Source organism: Acipenser ruthenus, chromosome 5 (assembly GCF_902713425.1).
Source record: "Acipenser ruthenus chromosome 5, fAciRut3.2 maternal haplotype, whole genome shotgun sequence".
NCBI classification, from domain to species: domain Eukaryota; kingdom Metazoa; phylum Chordata; class Actinopteri; order Acipenseriformes; family Acipenseridae; genus Acipenser; species Acipenser ruthenus.
Genome location: NC_081193.1, coordinates 33,915,564 through 33,941,396, shown reverse-complemented (window position 1 = coordinate 33,941,396; position 25,833 = coordinate 33,915,564). Strand labels below are relative to the sequence as shown.

General features: G+C 36.9%; 1 protein-coding gene across 2 annotated transcripts in view; it reads left to right on the top strand.

Moving 5' to 3' along the window:
* The window catches only part of LOC117402521 (sodium/potassium-transporting ATPase subunit beta-1-interacting protein 2), a 201,487-nt gene that overhangs the window by 95,129 nt on the left and 80,525 nt on the right, over nt 1-25,833 (top strand). For both annotated transcript variants that reach the window (XM_034003744.3, XM_034003746.3), the window contains exons 2-3: nt 3,082-3,219; nt 5,185-5,265. In XM_034003744.3, coding sequence (XP_033859635.1) covers nt 3,082-3,219; nt 5,185-5,265 — 219 coding nt within the window. The remainder of the gene's footprint in view (nt 1-3,081; nt 3,220-5,184; nt 5,266-25,833) is intronic.

The following is a 25,833-nucleotide window of genomic DNA, read 5'->3' as shown; positions in this document are numbered from 1 at the left end:
TAGTTACATAACTTGTGAAAAGTATATTTTAATGAACCTTGATAAGTAACTGAAAGTTAATTATCTAATTTATTCACATGAAGGGCTTTTAAGTAAACTTGCTATTTGTGTACAAGTAATATGTAGAAAGATTATATTTAAGTTTTTATACTATTTATTACCTTTGATACATAGTACACATTTAGGATTTATTTCTGACTTGAAATTTCTGTACTTTTATATTTCTGTTAAAATAAACTTATGCTATTAATTGAACTTTCTTTGTGTGTATTATGGTGGTTCACAGTAAGTCCTTAATCTTTCCAAACGTAAATAATATTTCAGACTGGAAACGACTCAATTGTTCCTACATGACCATGTTTACTAATTGGTGCACAATAATTCAATAAAGCTTTTTCAGATAACATATTTTGTAATCAGCAAAAGTTGTTTAGTGATTTGTGACAAGTAATTAGCTGTACTGCAATATGTTAATTCAGCTGGTAATCAGTTTTTCAGGTTTTGGTACTGTTATCCCCTTGTGATAAACAGAAGCCTACTGCAACATTTTTTTATTGAAAACAAGATTATTATGGGGATTACAATACATTAATCCATTGGAGGTTTATTTATCAAGGAGTGTTGTAGGTATTAAAAAGTGCTGGAACTAGTAATTAACAAAAGTGCAGACTAATTTGTCTCAAAGTATGCTGGGATACGTTACATTTAGGGCATCAGATTTTTGGGTTTTACCTGATTTAACCCGATTCTCAACCCCCACCCCCCACCCCCCGAATGTGAATCTGTCTAGAACAGGCCGTCCTCAAAAACGTATCTGGGCGAGAAGGGCACTAGTCAGGGAGGCCTCCAAGAGGTCTATGGCAACTCTAAAGAGGTACAGTCTTCCACGGCTGAGCTGGGAGACACTGTGCATACATCAACAATAGCTCGGGTGCTTCACAAAACTGGCCTTGGAGAGTGGCAAAAAGAAAGCCATCGTTGAAAAAAACTCACATCAATTCACGGCTAGAGTTTGCCAGAAGGCATGTGGGAGACTCTGAGACCAAGTGGAAGAAGATTCTATGGTCTGATGAGACCAAAATTTAGCTTTTTGGCCTCAATGCTAAGCACTATGTTTGGCGCAAGCCTAACACTGCACATCATCCTGAGAACACCATCCCTGCCGTGAAGCATGGTGGTGGCAGCATCATGCTATGAGGATGCTTCTCTGCATCAGGGCCTGGAAAGCTTGTGAAGATAGAGGGTAAAATGGAGGCAGCAAAGTACAGAGAAATCATGGAGGAAAACCTGCTGAAGTCTGCAAGATACCTGGGACTTGGGAGAAGATTCATCTTTCAGCAGGACAATGACCCCAAACATACAGCCAAAGCCACACTGGAGTGGCTTAAAAACAAAAAGGTCAATGTCCTGGAGTGGCCCAGTCAAAGCCTGGACCTCAATCCAATTGAGAATATGTGGAAAGAGAGGTTCACCAAAGGTCCCCATCCAACTTGATGGAGCTTGAGCAATTTTGAAAAGAAGAATGGGCAAAAATTGCAGTGTCCAGATGTGCAAAGCTGGTAGAGACTTATCCAAATAGACTCATGGCTGTAATTGCTGCTAAAGATGCCTCTACCAAATATTGACTCAAGGGGGTGAATATTTATGCAATCAATTATTTTCTGTTTTGTATTTGTAATTCATTTAGAACAATTGGTAGATTTTATTTTTCACTTTGACATTATGGATTTTTTTGTGTTGATCAGTGGCAAAAACTCCTAATTAAATCCATTTTGATTCCATGTTGTAACACAATAAAATGTGGAAAAGTCCAAGGGGGGTGAATACTTTTGAGAGCCACTGTATATCTTTAAGGTTTAAGGTTTAGCTTTAAGTTTTTGCACACTTTTCTTCCCAGTTATTTTGTTTTATGAGTGTGTGTTTAAGCCAAGAGCATTTAGATATAACAGTCGATCGTTTCTCTTTGTAAAACAGCATGGAGTAAAGTTGTTTAGTTTTCCTGTTTGTTCTGTGTGCAATAATTTTTGCAACTCCAATACATAATAAAACTTGATGGAATGGAGAAATGCCTCCATATACAGTATGTGCGTGTGAGAGATAGGGAGAGAGGGGGGAGAGAGATAGATGTCATCAAAAGTTTGCATACCCCAATGTGTGGAAATATACATATGTTGGAGATTTAAACTGTTGATGACAATTTTTTTGTCAACACTTTGTGCTTAAGCATTTGTTTATTTCTTTCTAAATAAAACCCAATTTCTACCTAAATATTTATTCTTTCTTGATTATATTTTAAAAAAATCCACCTGATTTTTTCATTAAATAATTCTACCCGATTTTTAAAAACGCATTCACCCGAATTTGGAAAAAGATTTCCCCTGAAAATGAGATGCCTAGTTATATTACAGTAATTAACTGACTTGAACTACCCTTTCCCTAAACCGACAAATGTACCTTTGTTACATGATCTTGACATCTTGAGTTCTCATTCATCGTGCTTTCTGCTTTTGTCACTGAGCTGGAGATGGACATTTATTTCCACAGCAACCCATTTGTTACAATAAACACAGCTGCGCAAACAGCTTTTTAAACTACCTTTTACTCATGGTGGTTGGCTTAAAGGGATTATCAATGTTGAAAAGTAATATTATTTAATTAAATTTGAAGGTCAGCTTTACAAAATACTGCAGGAAAGTGTTATCTGTGGATATCGGTTCCAGGCAGTTTTCATCTTGTTTCATTTAATAATATAGACAGTACATTGCAGCACCCCTGGAGTTGTGGGTGCATACTGAATACAAGTTGTGTTACTCATGCCCCACTTGTCTGAGGATGGTAAAAACTTCCTTTTCGACAACCTTGTGACCACATTTGTTTCTGTTTGGGGAATGACCTAGCCAGTTAGCTATAGTCGGGCAGCACACCTTGACCCTTGATCTGGAATGACCCTATGGTTACAGATTGTTTTGTATTTTATAGATTTTTTTTTAATTTTTATTATTAACCATAGAAATAATTAATGCAATAAAAGGACATTTTAGGTCCAAACATATAAAACATGTTTTTTCTTCTTTTTTTCAGGTCTGCATATTGGAACGGCAAATATTTGACTTCCTTGGTTACCAGTGGGCACCGATCCTTACAAACTTTGTGCATATTATTACAGTGATACTTGGCCTCTTTGGAACAGCCCAGTTCAGACCAAGATATGTAACCGGGGTAAGTATAATATTGGGATTTGTTTTTAAAGATCGGCACATTTTTAAGGCTTTTATCCACAAAATGCAGAACATTTTTGTTAGACCACATTCACTATTTTTTTTTTTTTACATAAACTTCAGTATGTCTGGGTGTCTTCCTAACTTATGAATAAAGCTGTATTTTTTTCACGATTTTCCCATTGATGTAAAATATGTAGTTCCTCGTGAACATTCCCATTTCTTTTATAATAATGTAAATATACATATTTTTTAATCACTTAAAAATAAATACATCAAATGTTTTCCTTATTGACGCACTTCCTGTTACACTGCATTTAGGAACCTGGCAGCCGGTTTAGTTTGCTTCCGGTAAATGAACACACTACATAGAGCTGCACAGTTTCTTTAAAAAGTCAATGAAAAATACATCAGCTGCATCAAAGATCGGGAATATAGTTCTAAAAATCGCTCTGTCCAGTACAAGAAGGGGACATTTCATGTGTCTGTTGTTAGTTTTACATTTATCAGTTTTTTTTTTATTTTGTTTGATATTTCACTGATGGTGGACTTCAAAAAACAAAATATTCTACAAATAAGTATTTAAATATTTAGGGTTAGGGTTTGTTGTATAATAGCTCTTGAGAAATTATCGATTTTGAATGTGACAATGCATTCATTTATTCATTTATGTATTTATTTTTTGCTCTAATACATAGTGTGTTTAATCATGAACTATCTTCAAATACCTATTTCTAGACTGTGAAATAAGCTCATTTTCACTGTGAAAATAGCCTTACTTATGAATAGTTTAAGTAGGAGGGCTTCATGAATAAGGCTGTATTCATGAAATTAATTCAATTAGAGCCATAGTTACTGTATGTAAATTCATCATGTTCAAAGAAAACAGAAAACTTGTTTATCCTACAGTACTATTCTTGGCTTTGTGGTGGAGTGTCCCGCCCCTATATATATATATATATATATATATGTGCGCTGTTTTATTATTATTTGTATTATTATTGTTTGTGGCACGGAAGTAAAGTCGCTGCCATTATTTGTTATTGTTTTGTATTTTTGATTTTAAAACCTTGTGAGGATGTGTGACTGATCAGCTACTGATTAGCTAACGATTACTAAACGTGCTGGTTTAAACACCAGCACGAGACTTATTTGTTATTTGTTTATTTGTTTGGCCAATGCGCCTCTTTATTTGTGTAGTTTTGTGTTTGTTTAAATCTTTTGTTTGTATTATTATTTAATAAACGAGCTGAGCGCCATTGCGCTTCAGTTTCGCCCCGCTACCTGCTTGTGTTGAGTCTGTGTTTCTGGTCTGATGTCACCACTGCAAGCCATCCTGTTCGCAGGCTTCTATGAGTGATCTAATCATCATGATAAAGTGACATTGAATCACAGTGATCCAGACACCGACACAAGCCTCATCCTTGTGGAACACATCATCGCAGTGCAAAGCTAATATGCCAAAGCCAATGAAAAAGGTTTTGTGGAACAGGAACCTGGCAGGAAGAGATGTCCATGCATTTTACATTCTTGTCAAAAAAGCATGTGCCTTTAGTAAAAACTGACAGCAAACAAATACAGTTGTAGTCAGAAGTTTACATACCCCAATGGAAATTTATAATGTCTAGAAATTTCTGAAAAAACAGAAACAACTTGGTGTGAGTGGTATTTGAACCTTGCACTCAAATAACTTTTATAAGGCTAGCAACTAAGGACCCTTAGTCAAACCTGCTTACAATAACAGTTTAAAGGACTGTCCACATCTGGTCTTTATGGGAGGTGGCTTAATATACATCTATTTTTATCTATACAAGGTACTGAAAAGAGAAGTCATTGTTACATAATGTACAGGTGTTTTTTAAGCAAGACAGATATGCCACTGAATAGTCCACGTTTTGTATGGAAAAACCTCAATATTCTAATTGCCTTTTGATTAAACTTTTTTTTTTTTATTCCTAACCCATAGTATGCAGTCTGGCTGGTCCTCTGGGTCGCATGGAATGTGTTTGTTATCTGCTTCTACTTAGAGGTCGGAGACCTTTCAAAGGTAATTTACAACCTAATATTTCAAATGTAAACTCATTTTTATGATAACGTGTTGACTATTTTTAAAGCACTGTATTCCTTGTTATTTATACTGTTGCTTGTATCACATATCATACTGTAGGGCTAGGAAGTACACAAGTGGGAGCACAAATCTTGACTTTGAAAATACACTGAGACAGGAAAAGCCAAGCAAAGCTTAAAAAGGTTTAGATTTTTTTTTTTTTTTCACTTCCAGATGCATGCTTTGTTTCTACAGGAACATTTGGTCTGGTTTAATGAGGAGACCAATTATTCTGTGTTAAGCTGAAAAATGTCTTGGTTGATATCTGTCTGGGGAGATGTGTCTTTTCTTTATTCTCATTAATGCGCACCTTGTGTTCCTGAGTATCCGTTGTAGACATTATGGGGAAAGGTTTTCGACTTGGTCCTAATAGGAATAAAAAATAGCAATCAAAGACAATTGGGGTTGGATGTACACTTGATTGTATGCAGTGAAAAAACATTATATTCTGTTTCTGTTTCATATGTTTAGCTGCACTCAGATATAATTTCCTACAATCACCATAAATATCTCATAACAGGTTGGGTATTTTATATTTCATGACTTGATTGGATTATGATGTTATCTTGTAGGGTTGTGGTTTTATTTATGTATTGTTATACCAGTTATCCTAAGACTTGTATTATCCAGAGAAGTTTGGATGGAATTGAATTGGATTGGATACGCGTATTGTTTACTTGCGTCTGTCACACAGGTCAACCCTGCTTTATCAAAGTCGACCCGCATGACACCATGTCCTGAGCTGGGTAGGTTCTGACCCAGTACAGCAAGCCAGTGTGCAAGGTATCTGTGTCAAGGATCACTTTGAGGGGCATGGGTGGTGACGTCAGTGTCCAGGAAGCAGTACACAAACAAACAATGCTGAATGTTACTAAAACGGGTACCTTTCAACCTTGTAGTCGTGGTAGCATTCTCTCTCTCTCTCTCTCTCTCTCTCTCTCTCTCTCTCTCTCTCTCTCTCTCTCTCTCTCTCTCTCTCTCTCTCTCTCTCTCTCTCTATATATATATATATATATATAGAGAGGGCAGCAGTGTGGAGTAGTGGTTAGGGCTCTGGACTCTTGACCAGAGGGTTGTGGGTTCAATCCCCAGTGGGGGACACTGCTGTTGTACCCTTGAGCAAGGTACTTTACCTAGATTGCTCCAGTAAAAACCCAACTGTATAAATGGGTAATTGTATGTAAAAATAATGTAAAATAATGTATAATGTGATATCTTGTAACAATTGTAAGTCGCCCTGGATAAGGGCGTCTGCTAATAAATAAATAATAATAATAATAATAATAATAATAATATATATTTTCTTCTTTCTCCTAAGCTGTTCTCTTTTATGAACCTGGAGTGGGTCCTTTTATATTCTGTGGCTGGAGCCTTAATTATCTATTAACCAAACAATTACCTTATTAAGGCTCCAGCCACATTCCCACAAGGTTTATAGGGATGGGGATTTAACCCCATCCACGCCAACTAAAGTTTATATGGCCGGCTTTTTCACCAGTCTCAAATAATAAATAAAAATGACGGACGTTTTTTTCGTCCGCCCTGCAAACAAACATCATGCAATAATAATAATAATGATGATAATACAAATGAAAATAATATTAATACATAAAAGGGGACGGGCACCCCGTCACAGCATCCCAACAAACAGGTTGTATGCCTTATATGGAATATAGCAATACAGCTCTGTAGCATTGATTTGCTTGACATGTATCCATCCACTTTGAATACAAGGGGTTTTGTATGGGTTGGGTCTTGGGTTTGTGCACACCTGCTTCCTGTACAGTACATGTTCTGGTTTAGAGATCACATTCAAATATTGAATTTTCCTGTTTGGAGGTTGATCATGAGGTAGGTAGAAAATGGTAAATATTGCATTCTACATTCTGTTCTGTTTGTAATTGAGAAACCTGAGCAATTTTATCCTTGAGTGATTTCAGTAAACATTGCGCTTCATTCCGGTGAATCAATAGGTTATATTAAATATATATATATATATATATATATATATATATATATATATATATATATATATATATATATATATAGACATAGATTTAGATATATAGATATGGATAGTAAATAAGCATGATGGCTCTCATTTGTGTCAAGCAGTCACACGTGTACTGTAGGACTTTTCCCTTGCAATGTATGAATGAAAAGAACTGGAATGGTTATAAATTAGATTAGTAATTTATTGAAATACATGTTTAGAGGATTTATGACATTTCCCATATGGAACAAAAATATATGTTTACTATATAATAATAAATGTATGATTTATATTTTCCCGACATCATTCTTGAATTAAATATAAATCGAAAAGAATAGAATAGAATAAAAATATATTAAGATATTTTATACATTTTCAAAACACCAAAATTGGCCCCTGTTCTAGATATGAAAAGTATATAAATGTGTATATATGTTTTATGTATTTAAAATATATAAATGTATTAAAACATGTACATAAAACATATATTTAACATATATACACATGTATATATTTTTCATATCTAGAAAAGGGGCCAATTTTGGTGTATTAGAAATGTATAAAATATCTTGATAATATATTTTTATTCTATTCTATTTATAATGAATTCAAGAATGATGTTGGGAAAATATAAATCATACATTTTTTATTATATAATAAAAATATATTTTTGTATATGCGTGTATGTGTGTTTCATGTACTTAAAATATATAAATGTGTATATATATGTTAAATATAATATATTGAAATATATTGAGAAATATAAAATTAATAAGAGAAAAATACATTATGTATACATTTTAAATATGATATGTAATATACAGTATGTACTTGTGTATGCCACATAATAAAAAACAAACAATATTGTAGACAAGCAGGGCACTTAAAATCATCTTTATAGATTAATAAAGGCAGCAAAGCAGGTCTTTTTATAACACAAGAGGGGTTATTTGGCATAGATTGTCAAGAGCAGTGACTCACCGCTCACTAACACAAACAGAGGCACACAGGCACCTCCCCACTCTTGTGGACACACACACACCTCTCAGGGTGATTTTCACAGCTTAATAACAAATCACAGAAATGCTCCCAAATGAACCATAAACATGTAAAACAGTAACTTGAACAATTATCACAAAAACAGTAATCACATATTTACAATAATCAACAAATAATCACAGTTTCCACAAAACAAACCCAACCCGCATATATAAAACGAGCAAGATGGGCTGAATGGCCGCCTCTCGTTTGTAAACTTTCTTATGTTCTAATGCTTTGTATAATAAATATATTGATTAATATTAAAAAGGTAAATACATGTTTCAATACAATTAAATATATAATGCATGTACTGTATGGTGTGTGTGTGTGTGTATATATATATATATATATATATATATATATATATATATATATATATATATATATATATACACACTACCGGTCAAAAGTTTTAGAACAGCTCAATTTTTCCAGTTTTTATTTAAATTTACGCAGTTTAATGTCTCAATGTACTCTGAAATTAAAGCATAGAACAAATAAACAATTGGAGATAAAAAAAGAAATCATGGAATCGTTTTGTTTAACAAAATTTAATCTAAATTTTTGACTCATCAAAGTAGCCACCTTTTGCAGATATAACAGCCGAACACACTCGTGGCATTCTTTCCACAATGGAAATCAAATATTGTTCGGAAAGTTCTTCCCAACACTGTTGCAGAAGTTCCCACAAATGTGTTGCACTTGTAGGTTGCTTTGCTTTCACCCTTCTGTCCAGTTTATCCCAAACCAGCTCGATGGGGTTTAAGTCTAGAGACTGTGCTGGCCATTCCATGATTTGAAGCCTACCGTCTTGTTCTTTTCTTCTAAGGTAGTTCTGACATAGCCTGGAGGTATGTTTTGGGTCATTATCTTGCTGTAGGATGAACCCCTGACCAACTAGGCGTATACCAGAGGGTATTGCATGGCGCTGCAAAATGCTGTGGTAGCAGTTTTGGTTCAGGGTGCCACTCACTCTGTGCAAGTCGCCGACTCTGGATCCAGCAAAAGAGCCCCAGACCATCACGCTTCCTCCTCCATGTTTGACAGTTGGTGTCACACACCGAGGAACCATCCTTTCGCCTACTCGACGGCGTACAAAAACCCTGCGTGATGAACCGAAGATTTCAAATTTTGATTCATCGGTCCATAAGACCTTCTTCCAGTCTTCAGTAGTCCACTGGCGGTGCTTCATGGCCCAGGCAAGCCTCTTTTTCTTATTTTGCCATCTTAGCAATGGCTTTCTTACTGCCACTCAACCTGTCAAACCTGCAGCTCGAAGTCTTCTCTTCACAGTTGAAACTGAGACTTGCTTACTTCGACCAGTGTTAAGCTGTGCTTGAAGCTGTTGTCCTGTGAGCCGCCTATCACGCAAGCTGTTGACTCTCAGAAACTTGTCTTCTGATTCTGTTGTGGCTTTGGGTCTGCCAGACCTCTTCCTGTCAGAGTTTCCTCCAGTTTCCAAGTGCCTTTTGATGGTGTAGGAAACTGTACTCACTGACACCTTGGCTTTCTTTGCAATTTCTCTAAAGGAAATACGTACACTTTTAAGGGTTATAATGGTCTGTCTTCCTTTGTTAATTGCCTTTTTCTCGCAATTATGAGAACAATATATTACTTCCTGCAGTACAATACTGTCCAAATAATGCTTAAGAGGGTGTAGTAACACAGTCTGTTCCAACACTGCTTTTATACAAACAGAGAGTTTGTAAGTAATCAACAAAAGTTGGGACACCTGTAGGAATTGTTAGCATCAACTTTCAAGGCTTAATTTACTTCCATTGCTGCAGAACAGCTGTAAGTTGTTAACCCATTACTTGTTCCCTGAAAAAGGCCTTTTTGTATAACTCTGAAATGTACATTATTTTTCAGTTTTTGGTAACCTAAACTTTTTTTTTTAACCTCTGGCAGTTTACCGCTTACCTTTGTACCAATTCAGGTTATTCACTGGACTTGAACTGCTTAAATTTCAATAAAAACTGGAAAAATGGGGGTGTTCTAAAACTTTTGACCAGTAGTGTATATATTTAGTTAATGTTTAATCAATGCTGTCAATTTGATGGTTTTCACTTTTAAAATTTTAATTACTCAGCGTGTCTGAAAGATCCGTGGTTGTCTGTTCTGAATCGTTGTCATTATATACAATAACGTGTGCATCATGTCTGTTTTTATCCAAGGTAAAGAATTGTTTTAGAGATTTTATCAAACAAGGTTTTCCTGCTTCACTATGAAAGCTTTAAATGCCTTGGAAACCCATCTTAAACATGAGAAAAAATGAAAAGCAGTCTTTAGACATTTTACATTTTGTATAGAATGGCGTTAGAACATTTTGAAATGATTACACCTTTTAGTTATGAAACTACAGTTTCAAGGTTCTTTTTTGCATTTCAGAAAATAGCAGTCTGGTGTTATTCATTGTACTGAGTGTTGTTTGTACTAGCCTACAGCCAATTAAAGTGATTGCTGTCTTCTTGTAAATCCCTTGTGTGCATTAACTATGACTTTGAGTTGCCTTTTTGTTTTCATCACTTTCACAGATGAATCAATGGAAAGAGTTTCCAGAATCTTCTGTAATTGGCCAGAGTGAAAAGAAATGTGTGTGCTAGCTCATTACCCTCTTTACTGGTAGTGTAGAAGAAAGTTATTTATGGTGTTCAACAATGTCCAGCTTGGGAAGCCAAATGGATATTTTTCAGTTTACAAAACGAAGATGATGAAGTATATTTTGAGCTACTGTAGCTTGCATTTTATAGTTGTCGATTTACCTTTACAGCCTATTTTGGTTTGTTTTAAGGGTAATTTACCTGTCAGTTTTAGCGTACTTGATTTAGTATTCTAACTGCAGACTGAAACATTTTTTGTAACTGTACAATTTGTGTTAATGTTTTTTTATAAATACTGTAATCATCAAGTGCTTTCCCATGAAACAAACTGAACAAGACAGATTTTTCAGCATGTTTGAGTTGTGCAATAACCTATGGTGTAACCGGCATCATAGACTTCCTCAATCGAAAGGGTTTTCATTACCTTTTAATGTGAGGTAAACAATGGCTGGGTTCACATGCACTTGAAAATCGACTCTACAGTCATGACTGTGTGACGTTGTCACGCGAATACACCGTGAAACAGCAAAAGGACGTCCTTTTGGCAGCGCGACTTTAAAGGCAGGGTCAGTCGCTTTCTCACGATAAAAATAGCTGTAAAAATCCATGTAAACCGGAGCAGGGATCGTGCTTGTGGCTCATGAAGTTTCAGCAGTCAAGATCCCGTTCTTCTGACTTAATATCACGTAATCTCCAGCAGAAAGGCCGTACAAAACATAGACCCCCCCCCCCCCCCCCCCCCCACACACACACACACACACACACACACACATTGTACATTTACAGGCACTAGAACCGCCGCGGTTATATTCATACCAGCCGACGGCAGTTATTATCACGGTACATTTTAAACATCATCAATATTAAAATGAAAGACAAACTATCGGATACAACTCAAAAGCTTTATTCAAGCATATCAAATCAAACATCTGCACAGCCGAAACGTCGTATTTAAATGAACAATTAAACATAAAAGGGTTTATTTTCTAACTTACCACATATAAAGCACTACTTAAAAAAATGAAAAACTATTATAAAATAAACATTTCAAAAGAAACTAGTTTGTAAACAGGTATATGCACATACAAAACTGTAAAAACAAAAGTAGTTTTTAATCTAAAACGAAAGTAATATGGTTTGTCCTGCATGTGTGTCACTCGCAGCACAGAATATATATATATATATATATATATATATATATATATATATATATATATATATATATATATATATCAATTGAATATTGTAGGTTATATTCAAAATAAAAACATGTATTGTAAAAGGCGGTTCCAGTGTTAATGAAATGTAACTTTTAGATGTTCCACAAACACACACACACACACACTCACACACACACACACAAATATAAATTCTAAGTAGTAAAACTTGTAGAAATTATATTTTATATAGTTTTGTGTGTGTGTGTGTGTGTGTGTGTGTGTGTGTGTGTGTGTGTTGAAAAGGTAACCAGACAAATAAGTAGCTAATGCGCGGAGTAATTCAGAATGTGCGCGACAACACGTCAATTCATTTCTCTTGTTAAATGTTTTTATCTACATGGCAACGCATGAAGCTCTCCTCACGATATTCAGAGTCGTTCTTTTCCTACTTAGTAAGCAGACAGACCTTTAAATATCCCCTCCCCTAAATGACTATGGATTGAGTAATCTGCATTGGTACAGATGATTTTTTTTCCTAAATCAGAACTGCATAGCAACACATTTCCTGAAAAGTAAGGCAAACAAGTTGTGAGGAAAACTGCCATGACTTGTGTATGTAAACGTCGCCAATGTCTCCCACAAGAGTGTAATTCCCAAACCAAAATCCAAACCAAATCTATCCCAAACCAACAAAGAAAGCTGGTCATGAAAAATGTGCATTTGAGTGTGGCACCAGTGTAGCATAAAATGTGCTTTGCTTCCTTCCAAATGGTCAAATGTTATAATTATGTCATTAGATTTAAGATAATTGTATTATATGCTGCATCTATACAGTAGCGAAAGTACATTTATTTCTATATTCAGACTAAATGTTTTGTTTTAAACTAACAATTAATATAATAATAATAATAATAATAATAATAATAATAATAATAATAATAATAATAGTAATAAATCTTGTTATTAAGTCATTTCGCCAAAATGTAGTAAAACAAAGTTTATGTTTTGTTTGTTTATTTGTTAGTTTTTTCATGATATATATAGATGTGAAAAAAGTATTCAAACGTGTTACTTGAGTAAAAGTTACTTGGAAAAAAATGTCATTAAGTAAAAGTCAAAGTATCCTTCTAGAAAACTGCTTGAGTAAAAGTACAAAAGTATCATATCTTAAAAGTACTAAAGTATCAGAAGTAAAAAGTAGCCGCCCTTAAATTCTACCCAGGGAATCCGTCTGAAAAAAAAAAAAAAAAAACGTCCTGCAGTATGTATTCCCTTCTGATATTATTGACCTTTTCCTACTTGATGGAAGAAAATCTTCATTCTTATGTTTTACACACACTCGGAACGCAGTCTGTCAGTGTCTAATAGCTTTCCTTACTGTATCTATTTAAATTTGGAATAGCAAATAAAGGTTTTTTTTTTGTTTGTTTCAAACTCAATCGAAAATAGTGTTAATCAGCGGCTATAGCAATTACTCTATGATTTTATTCACAAGTTGTAAAACAAATGGACGCAGACTGACATTCAATAACTTTATTTCAACGGATCACCAGCAACACAGACATAGTACCTGTTCTCTGACAGCACTTTGAATAAACTTTATGAACAGCACGATTACCAATAACACATTAAAAAAAGTAGCCTAACAGTAAATACTGATATTTAGCTGGCTGTACAAATATGCACTCAAATTCTATTTTTTAAAGTTATCGATAACAAACACTTCACAAAACAGGGTACGATTAGCTGCTTGTAAGTAGTATATTTTAATTAAATACTGTACTGTATTAAATTGTAATTTACGCCGCAATTGGAAGTAGCCTACAGGGTCCACCTCTTGGATTAAACCTGAACCTGAAGAGCCTGAACAGACCACGGATGTTTTTTGAAAAAACTGCATTAGTTGTGGAATACTGAGGTAAACATTTTGCAACAAAAACTAGTTCTTCATAAAATCAGGATAAAACTATTAGAAAAATGTATTTTTAAAAATGTTTTAATGGCATTTGAGCCCCTCAGGAGCCTTCTCGCCTTCGACTCTGACATGTAACAGCACGAAGCGGGCATTACCACACGATTAAGCCTGCTCCTCCAGGCGCAAATACTTAATTTAAATCACAAATCAGGAATTTAAATTTTAGTCACAACCTTTATCCATAAGTAAAACACAACTCATGGAACAATTCTAGGATCAAATGTTTTAAAATGTGAAATCCTGTTATTCTTCTAAACTACCAATGCATCCTCCGCAACTAAACGTTGAGTTTGGTGATTGGTTATTTTAAAAATCAAAACGGTCTCTGGTTGGGCATCAACATACTATGTCATCATCAAAGTAAGCAGACACTGTGCATGCGGCTTTTTACCCAATCAGAAACCTGGCTAATGCAAGAGTCCGTGTGCTGAAAGAACGAGTCACGAGATGCTTCTGGGAAATGTAGTGGTGTAAAAAGTACAATATTTTCTAATAGATAGCAAATTAATAATCATTCCATAACTTCCAGTTCTTATAAAAAATGGATCAGTGATACCATACTTATGATCATTATTTGTAACAGGATCTGATAATCATTTAAACCATAGATACATTATTTCTCTCTAAGTTTTTAGTTTTAGTTACATTTCAGTCCCTGCTCATAGCCAGTTCATTCCTGCAAATGATGAATTTTTAAGGTTACAGAAGCAATTGATTAATACCCGTGTTTTGATGGTTACCATGCTAAAGGTATATAAACCTTATACCACAAATATGTGGCCAGGCCAAAAAATAAAGCCTCTTTAATCATGTTAAATAACCTATAATAGCTTTTTACACTGGAAGTAGTGATACATGTGGCTCCTCAGCAAATAATTGGACCTGTCAGTATGAATATACACTGTTCTATGAAATCTGAATTCCAGAGAGCTTAATGTTTGTTTATACATTTTCAATTGCTTTTAATCTACCTCCTGTGAGTAGCTTTCCTGGTGCAATATAATCACTTGAGGTCTACTTTGTTTAAATGTTGAGTGTTTGTGTCTTTTTGTGTCACGAAATGACACTGGTGTTCACTCACCTGTGACTGATTCCAATCTAACTTTAAATTACTCTGCTGGCTCTAACTAAATTGTACCTGAAGAGTGTTCTTGCTAATTTATAACAAGCTGGATTTAATTTCTCTCAAACTAGGTGCCCATTCACACTTTATGTGGGGAAACTGCATAGTCTGGCGTTTGAAACAAGACAACAATGTTTGTGTACAGATTTTCAATTCATTCCGTTACATCGATATAACTACTGGATAATCGATTAAATAATTACATTTTTGTAACAAGCATAGTTTATAACATTATTTAAGTTTGTCACCGAAACTCCACCGCACCAAACGCCCTGCCTTACTCTTCTTTTCCTGTTTAAATATTAACTAGCATTTGATTTGCTGGTCTCATCCTACCAGCGAATCAGTTTTGAATATGCTTTGTAAATACACATCCTCTGAGTGTTCAATTTAAACAAAAAGTGTGCCACTTTGGATCCAGAGCAGGACGACAGGATTGTATTCCTGGCAAACAACATATAAATAAATTGTGCACATTAAAGAAAACTGACTGTATATAGTTTGCACTTCTTTGGAGTTTCAAAATGAACTGTTAAACCTGGGAATAATACTGTTTTTTATGTATTTTTCAAACTGGGCTGCATGCTTCATCCGCGTTTCCTGATTGATGACCACATCTAGTCGATGTAAGTACAATCAGTGCTGCCCACAGCTGATAAAACTAATGAGGTGCATTTGATGAGATTTTTGGAATCTGTCATTGGAACCGGGTATTTTGAGTCAGATTCCGGCTCCCAAACTATTTTGAAAAACATGTCTGTATGTCAGTGAGTGAGCAGAGGGGGGGGGGGGGGGGGCATCTTATATACACATGTTCAGACCCAGAGCTGAAGAATTACCAAAGTTTATTTTTCACAAATAAAAATTACAAACAAAAAGGTTAAACAAAACAAGTTATGAACACAAAATGAAACAGAAAATCCCTCACCCAAGTCTCGCACTATCATGGTGAGTTTCTTAAATATATAGAGGAGCGTTTGTCTCACTCTCCATGCAGCTCCCAAAACCCCTCTGTCTGCTGCAAAAACCTGCCCCCTAATGGAGTTTCTAGCTCCCTTTTTATATCTTTTGCCTTTTCCCAATTAGCACCAATTATCTAATTTGGGAACAGTCACATTCTCACAAAAACAGTGTTCAAATATAAGTGTTTTTTTATATTTTTTTACACTTAGCACATTTTGGCTCTGTTCACTGCAGTATCACTGACACTCACAACTTCAAACATGATTTATGTGGTTCAGCAAGCCCTAGAGTGAATGTCAACGGCTCATTTGAAAGGTAATAACTTGGACTAATTAGTTGTCATTTATGTATTTATTTAAAAATATCTATCCTTTAAAAAAAAAAAATACAGAACTGCACCTGTATTTAGTCATAGTCGTGCCCCCTTACTGATGCTCCGTGGCCCCCCACACTTTGTGCAACAATGCAATACATGACTTTTTTTTCAATTATCTAAAATAAGAGTATTCTAATGTCCCTAGCTGCTACTTAAAACGATAAAAAAATGATGTTGTACTACTATTTGTTTTAATGTAGCAGTAGATACAGTAACAGTGAAATGTTTACTTAACGGATATCGGAAGCTGACAGCAGAACAATTAGATTAGTGTTAAAGCATTTACCCACTTTTAAAACTCAAATGTTTCAGTGAAAACGATGACTGTAACATTCTACACTTTATTACCATAAAATGAGACTTTGTGGAAAGACGTTATAAACCAGTGCTGTGCTTTAAAAATCCTCCGATTGCACATTTTGTATAATATATTTTAAGATAAGAATGATGTTCGCAAAGCGCAGCACGCTATCTCGTTGTAAATGGGCCCAATTACTGCCTGTTTTTTCTCATTCATGATGCTATTTGGGACAGAGAGTGATCAACGTTTACACAACTTTGCCTGCCAAATTGCACACCTTGTATAATATACAAACACATACTATACATTGCAAATAGGACCTGACATCATTTGACACCCAAATGCAATACTAAAATGAACATCTCATTCATTAACCCCACAATCAAAATGAAAAGCTAGTGCTGTTTGATTTTGAGGTGTTCAGCTATCCTTAATTTCTTTAGCGAGAGACAAATGCACACAATTGAAACAGGGAAAGAATGTCTAGAGATCATTTAAACCAAAGGCAGACATACTGCTAGCAGCCCTCCGTCTTAGCCTGATTGACAAACTTGATTACAGAGAACAAAAACCTGAAGGGCCAAAAACATGTGTCTATTCACTTTCTCTTAGGCTGTCTTATGTTTTTTTTTAATGCCTCAAGGAAAACTGAACGAACAAGACAGCCACCAGTGCAGAGCTACAGCTAGCATAATATAAAGTGCCCCAGAGTGATTTAAAATTTAATAACAGTAAAATGTACCAAGAAAAACAAAATTGTGTGTCAAGTGTAACTATGTTTTATTGCTTTAGGAGCACATAACCTGTTTTGTGAAGGTTTTCAAAAGGGATTTGAATGACATTTAGATAATATTTTAAGACTGGTATTGCAGTCAACAAGTAAAAAGTGATCACGCCCAGGAAATTAGGTTTAAAAAAAAGGAGTACCTTACAAAAGCAATTGACAGCACTGCCTCATTCCTCCTGACGTGGAATATGGCAAAACCAACCAACTCACAAATATACAGACGTGCTCAAATTTGTTGGTACCCTTACAGCTCATTGAAATAATGCTTCATTCCTCCTGAAAAGTGATGAAATTAAAAGCTATTTTATCATGTATACTTGCATGCCTTTGGTATGTCATAGAATAAAGCAAAGAAGCTGTGAAAAGAGATGAATTATTGCTTATTCTACAAAGATATTCTAAAATGGCCTGGACACATTTGTTGGTACCCCTTAGAAAAGATAATAAATAATTGGATTATAGTGATATTTCAAACTAATTAGTTTCTTTAATTAGTATCACACATGTCTCCAATCTTGTGATCAGTCATTCAGCCTATTTAAATGGAGAAAAGTAGTCACTGTGCTGTTTGGTATCATTGTGTGCACCACACTGAACATGGACCAGAGAAAGCAAAGGAGAGAGTTGTCTGAGGAGATCAGAAAGAAAATAATAGACAAGCATGGTAAAGGTAAAGGCTACAAGACCATCTCCAAGCAGCTTGATGTTCCTGTGACAACAGTTGCAAATATTATTAAGAAGTTTAAGGTCCATGGAACTGTGGCCAACCTCCCTGGGCGCGACCGCAAGAGGAAAAGCGACCCCAGATTGAACAGAAGGATAGTGCGAATGGTAGAAAAAGAACCAAGGATAACTGCCAAAGAGATATAAGCTGAACTCCAAGGTGAAGGTACGTCAGTTTCTGATCGCACCATCTGTCGCTTTTTGAGCGAAAGTGGGCTCCATGGAAGAAGACCCAGGAGGACTCCACTTTTGACAGAAAAACATAAAAAAGCCAGACTGGAATTTGCTAAAATGCATATTGACAAGCCACAATCCTTCTGGGAGAATGTCCTTTGGACAGATGAGTCAAAACTGGAGCTTTTTGGCAAGTCACATCAACTCTATGTTCACAGACGAAAAAATGAAGCTTTCAAAGAAAAGAACACCATACCTACAGTGATTCATAGAGGAGGCTCAGCTATGTTTTGGGGCTGCTTTGCTGCGCCTGGCACAGGGTGCCTTGAATCTGTGCAGGGCACAATGAAATCTCAAGACTATCAATGCATTCTGGAGCGAAACGTACTGCCCAGTGTCAGAAAGCTCTGTCTCAGTCGCAGGTCATGGGTCCTCCAACAGGATAATGACCCAAAACACACAGCTAAAAGCACCCAAGAATGGATAAGAACAAAACATTGGACTATTCTGAAGTGGCCTTCTATGAGTCCTGATCTGAATCCTATCGAACATCTATGGAAAGAGCTGAAACTTGCAGTCTGGAGAAGGCACCCATCAAACCTGAGACAGCTGGAGCAGTTTGCTCAGGAAGAGTGAGCCAAACTACCTGTTAACAGGTGCAGAAGTCTCATTGAGAGCTACAGAAAACGTTTGATTGCAGTGATTGCCTCTAAAGGTTGTGCAACAAAATATTAGGTTAGCGGTCCCATCATTTTTGTCCATGCCATTTTCATTTGTTTTCTTATTTACAATATTATGTTGAATAAAAAATCAAAAGCAAAGTCTGATTTCTATTAAATATGGAATAAACAATGGTGGATGCCAATTACTTTTGTCAGTTTCAAGTTATTTCAGAGAAAATTGTGCATTCTTCGTTTTTTTGTGGAGGGGTACCAACAAATTTGAGCACGTCTGTAGGTCTAGTGGATCAAATGGCCCATCACATGACCACATTTATTGCAGAAATAACCATATAAAATCAAATTTTACTTAGATTCACCATGCTTTTTGTGTCCAGTCAATGTAGTAAGCAACATGGATATGCCGCGAGTTTCTAAAATATTGTAGGTGTAGAACCAGTTATATTTCTACATCAAGATTTAATGAGCAGATGGTAACTTGACTTTTCCTGCTACAAAGCTTTAGGTAATTCTGAACTTTGCCTGCCCTCCAAGCTGGAAGACTGTCTTGAGAGGAGTAATACCTTCTCCAAGGGGACCTTGAAATGATGAGAATGTGGTTGCCACAGCTAGTGGAGTTCAGGTGGTGTGTGACACTTTTGCCACCTTGAATTTATCTGTATACCATAAGCAAGCAAACTCAGCCTCACTATTTTTATATGCTGGCAGATTGGAATTCTGAATTAAGCGAGAGTGTTGAGAATCCCATTGGAAGCAATTCATTTTCTGTGTCATTGTTTGCCTTCCCACCTGGATCCAATACAAGTAGCTTGGTACCCTGCATAGTGGTAAACACAATATTAATCAGTGACAGGAAAGTGTGACATTCTGTTTTCTTTTAATATTTGAATATATTTATATAGTTTGAACTGCAGTGCAACCACAAAAAAAATTGATTTGCTATCATTCACACATCCTAATTTGCATTTACTATTCTTTTGAGCTGAGCCCCCGTTTCCCAAGATGCTAAATATAGTATCACAAAATATATAAAATATATATACAATGTATGTATGTATGTATGTATGTATGTATGTATGTATATATGTATATATATATATATATATTATTTCACCTTGGAATTTTTCATGTTTTATTTAAAACAATTTTAAAGCATTTTCATTTGTTTGTCCTTGCCTCTGAGGATTATAACGGGTTAAATTTGGTAGATAGGGTCAATGAGGTTTGTGATGGTGGTCCACTATGAAAGGCGCTATATATATAAAAAAGATTGATTGATTGATTGATATATAGCAATCAAGAAAATGTATAGATTTCTATTAGCCGCACCATGTGTAGATGGCAGCATACAGATGTATATTTTTCAGTATGACCTGTTGTTGTATTATCAAACAGAGTATGATCAATTACCCAGTTGTCAGTTGTAAAGAAGATCACAGCTCACAATGGACCTTTAATACCAATGTCTACATAATTCATTAGACTGAAAAAAGGGGCGAGTATTTCACTGTTTTAATGAGAATGTGACTTTATCAAAGCAAGACAGTTTGTGTACAAGTGATGTGTCATCTTGCTTCAAATCCCTTATTTCATTTAACAGTAAGAACAAAATCTACCATTTTTAAAAATAAACTATATGCATACATTTTGACATTGAAGTGCTTAATACATCTGGTTTTATTGCTGATGTTGAAAGAACCTAGAAATTATACCCTACACTACACACACACACACACACACACACTCTCACCATTCACAATCACATGTGATGTACCTATCGTGCTTTCATAAAAACAGAACCCCTTCCAATATAGTGTTAACAGGATGTGAAAACTAGATTCATTCTGCTCAGGTGAGACTACAGTCTTTTATATTCAAGTTAAAACTTGCCCTCCGCACGACAAGATTAAATGCAGCTCTTTTTTCCTGCCACCTGCCCACAGACTTCATATAAAATTTCAGAATTTTGATAAACTGTCATGGGGTAAAAATGATAAACTGATTTATACATTTCACAGAAAGGGAGAAATGCTGGGGTTGTCAGCATTAGGACTTCAGAACATATGAGTTATAGTTCAAGAGGCAGCTCAATAAGTCTATAATTTCACATCAACTCCGATCACTAACTGCAGCATATTTACTGGATTGAGACAATTAGGGGAAAGAAGGTTGGACAGGATGCTAGGTGAATTCATGGCTCCCTTTTCATGTACGAAATGTAACCACCCGAGCACTTATATCAAAGCTGCTCCTTTAAGAGCCCTGTATGTGTCAGACATTGTCTCCACTCCCAGGAGATAAATACAAGTCACGCATAAGGCTCAGCGCCGTTTTCTTTCAGCCTTGCCTGAGGAAGGAGTGAGCTCTGACTTTAAGGCATAACTACAGAGATAAGTTGATTAATCCACTTTATCTCTGTTATTTCATATTTTAAAATAATTTCACTTTTTTAAAGCGGTAATTCTTTTTAGCTTAGGTTCTGATTAAGTCCCCTCTGTGGCCGTGTGCTCTCTCCCTTGCTGCTTGGCTCTTCGTGAGTCGATATTAAATTCTTGCTAGCACCTTTTTATATATATTTATAAATAATAAATTATATATATATAAGCAAGTTTCTAATTATTTTCTGGTTTTCTTTCAAAACCTCAGCATGCACATAGTCCATCTCTGTACACAGACAGTATACTGCGCTAGCCGTCTGGTTTATTAAGGTCATCTTTTACAGAGACACTGCCAATGTTAATGGCTTTTTAGCTACACTGTGCTGTCGAATTGGAAGGAGCCTTTTCGACAGGAAAATATTCTGAGTGTCTCTATACCTTTGCTGTGTTTGCTTTGCTGAACTGACAATGAAGGCTACTAGATTGTTTATAGTTAGCAGGCAACTGCAGCCCCTGTCTGTTTTACAGTACATGCTTGTAGTTTGCCAGTGGCTTTTTTAGGTCTTTACTTGCACGCCACTTGTCCTGGTACCAGCTGGTACCACAGCCTGTACCCTGGTCAATACCACAGCCTGTACCCTGATTGGTACCACAGCCAGTACCAGTGGCTACCAGAGCATTTACCAGTCACCTGGTCAGTACCGGAACCGGTAACTGTCAGTACCAGAGTCTGTACCAGTGACCTGGTCGGTACCAGAGCCGATAACAGTCTGTACCAGAGCCTGTACCAGTCATCTGGTTGGTCCAGAGTCAGTACCAGGTCCTGTACCAGTGACCTGGATGGTACCAGAGCTGGTACCAGTCGGTACCAGAGCTTGTACCAGTGACTTGGTTGGTACCAGAACTGTACCAGTGACCTGGTCAGTATCACAGTCGGTTTCACAGTACCAGTGACCTGGTCGGTACCAAAGTAGGTACCAGTCACCTTTATTGGTACCAAGTCATCTAGTTCATTCCAGAATCTGTACCAGTGACCCGGTTCGGTCTGGTTTGACACCAAGACCGCTACTAGTGCTCCATTTTTTGTGTACACAACAGTTTCCAGCATCAGTCAGCTAAGTGTCTGTTCTTGTGCACATACATGGTATGGCTGGACTGTTTTTTCAACCTTGCACCATGCCTGGCTTTCACCTTTGTGCTGGTTGCAAGAGAAACATTCTAGCAGAGAATAAGCAGGACAGGTGCATCCACTGCATGGGAAGGGAGCATGCAGAGGGAGCAGTTAAAGACCGCAGCTCTTGCGCGGTTTGTGCTGATTTTTCTAAGAGGACACTGGAAAGCAGGCTGGCCAGCCGTGGGAGTTGCCGGCCCATCGCGACCTGCTGAGCCAAGCGCAGGGGACTGTGTGGCATCCCGATCCAACAGCTCTGTAGCTTTGGATCTGGCCCCTGAGCTGGGACATTTGAGCCATCTCAGGTTATCTGATAAAGTCATTGAGACGCTTCAGAATACCAGAGTGAGACTGAGTGAGACCGACAGGAGCTGAGAGAAGCCGAAAAAAAAGGGGGCGGATCTGAGCAATACACATAGCCCCGGCACCACAAAGATAACACGGCCACAAACAAACAAGATAGCTGCTTCTGCATCCAGCGCTCAAAGAATATCACAGACATTTGCAGAGCTTTAAAAATGACTTGGATCGCATTACTGAGGAGTTTGGTGATAAAACGTGCGATCAGGAGATGATTTATCGGTATGCACGACTATGAAGAGGTATGTGAAAAATACAGCGATAAAGGGGTGGGGCGTGGCTGGAGATGCAGTACTGAGAGTCCTGTTGATATGCAGTGCCTTTTAAACCTGTTTTACTGTGAAAAAAATACTTTTAAACAGCATGTCTAAAATAAACTGCGCGTGTGAAAATAAATTGGACCTGACGTACCTGAGATGCGCTGAAAAAATGGACTGCAAAGGGTTAAGGTTTGCCTGGCAGCTATCTCAGCTTCCAAATTAAAACTGAGCACACTTCCTGGCGGGACAGTTTTTGAAGGTGCACGGAGGTTAAGACCCCCTAGAAAGGACTTTGTCCCTCGCTGGTAATATGGTGTTGGATGCGCTATAAAACCACCATTTGAGACCCTACATTCAGCAGAGCTGAAAAGCCTGTTGTTTTTTTGAGGAGGCTAAAACTAAGGTTACTCTCCACACTAATCCTGCTTTTCTCCCTAAAAGCATTTCTGCTTTCCATATCAACCAGTCAGTAGAATTGGAGGCCTTCCATCCACCTCCTTTCCAGTCTGACAGGGAGAGAAAGTTTGTTTCGCTCTGTCTGGTTAGGGCACTGGCGTATTATGTTGATTGCACCCAGAGTTTGTGGCAATCAGAGCAATTGTTTATTTGCTTCAGGTCTAAGTTCCATGGACATTGGCTCTAGCCAACCTGCCACAGACATTTGCAATGCTGCAGTATGGGCCATGACTCATACTCTTACTAGGTTGTACCGACTAAATATCGTAGATCAGTAGAACTCTGGTTTTGGGACCAGAGTGTTAAGCACAGCCACTCATTCTGCTCTTTAACACATTTTTATTATGTTCCACTTTAAGTCCAGGGTAGTTAGCCCATTTTGGACTTCTGGTGTTAAATGCTGAGGTTACTCAGTGTAACCTTGCAGCATATACACTGCATGAGGGTCCTCCCTCACTGTACTGCGGACTATATGTCATGGACCCTTATCGGTCCTCTGCAAGTCTTTATCTCCTGGGGTGGAGACGACGTCTGACGCATACAGGGCTTTTAAAGGAGCAGATTTGATATAAGTGCTCAGGTAATTCGGGCTATAAGAGATTATATCCCATTAGGTAATGGTTACATTTCTATTTCAGGGAATCAGGGTTATAATAATAACCTAACATTTTACAGTATCAAGCTGAAAGTGATATTGACACTAAAAGTGTGAATTCAAAACCCAAAAAACATGTTTTATTTTTAACAATGTATTCATGATAAGAGGAGTCATTTCACAGGACAGGAGGTGACAGGAATTCGGTAAGAGAGAAGGAAATGAACATACAAAGAAGGGGCCAATGAGGAAAACTGGCATAGTTGAAAGCAAGTTGTTAGTAAATAATTTAGGGTTGCCCCCTGGCTCTAGGAGAGCCGCCCTCTCAGAGGTGAGACCAAACCGATCGGCCTACAAGGCTGGAAGCATCGATGCTACCCCCAGGAGGAATCTGGAATGATAAAGAGATTGTTAAGATAGATTTGGCTGGGGGTCCCTTCTGAGAACCTTCCTGGCTGAGGATGAGGCCAGCTCTGCTGGGCCTAAGGTTGAGAAGTGAGTGTCACTTGCCCCCAGTGGAAGACCATTGCAGAGGTGGTGCTGCGTTGTGGAGGAGGGGAGGATGGTGGAAAAAGCAAAAGGGAGGTTAATTTATAAAACTGGCTGTACAAACTAGGTAGGAGCCCCTGCACCTGCCCCCTGAACCACACAGAAGGTTACAATTAATATGTAGAACTGAGAAATATAAAAAAAAACTCCCAAGGTTATCCACCACAGTGACTTTTTCAACATTTGATTTTTCAGGGCCTTACAAAATATTGTAATAAATCACTCACCATTTAGAGAAGCTTCTTTTTTTTTTTTAGCTGACCATTTTCTATTTGTTCTTTCACCAGCAGCTAACCAAATACATGCAGGATGGAGATATCCATGATAAAGCGGATCACAATAAACCTGTTGCTTTTTTATTGTTGACTTTGGATACCACTATATCCACCCCACTCAATCATGGCGTGCCGTCAGCTTAGCTGGTCAGAAACATCTCATAAACTACAAGTATAAATGTAGCAAGCCTATCTGTATCTCAATTTTAACACAGTTGTGTTAATATTCTGTAACCCTAGGACCACAAAGTGTAAAATATGACTGAACTATCAAGGACATCACTACTGGTATTTCCCACTACCGGTACTGAATTTCTCATATACAAGAAGCAAATTTGAATATTTCAGGTGACATTCTCTCTCATACTTGTTGGTGTCAAAATATGATAATGTAATTAACATAGTGCTGAGCAAACTCTCTCTCTCTTTTTCATTACCTGGTGTGCCCCTTGCTCTATATTTTAGCCTGTTGAAGACAAAGGAGTCTTCCATCTATGAGGATTCAAAGAACAATACATCTGTGATCATCTCCTGATTTTTATGGGTAATCGATATAATTTCATTCTGA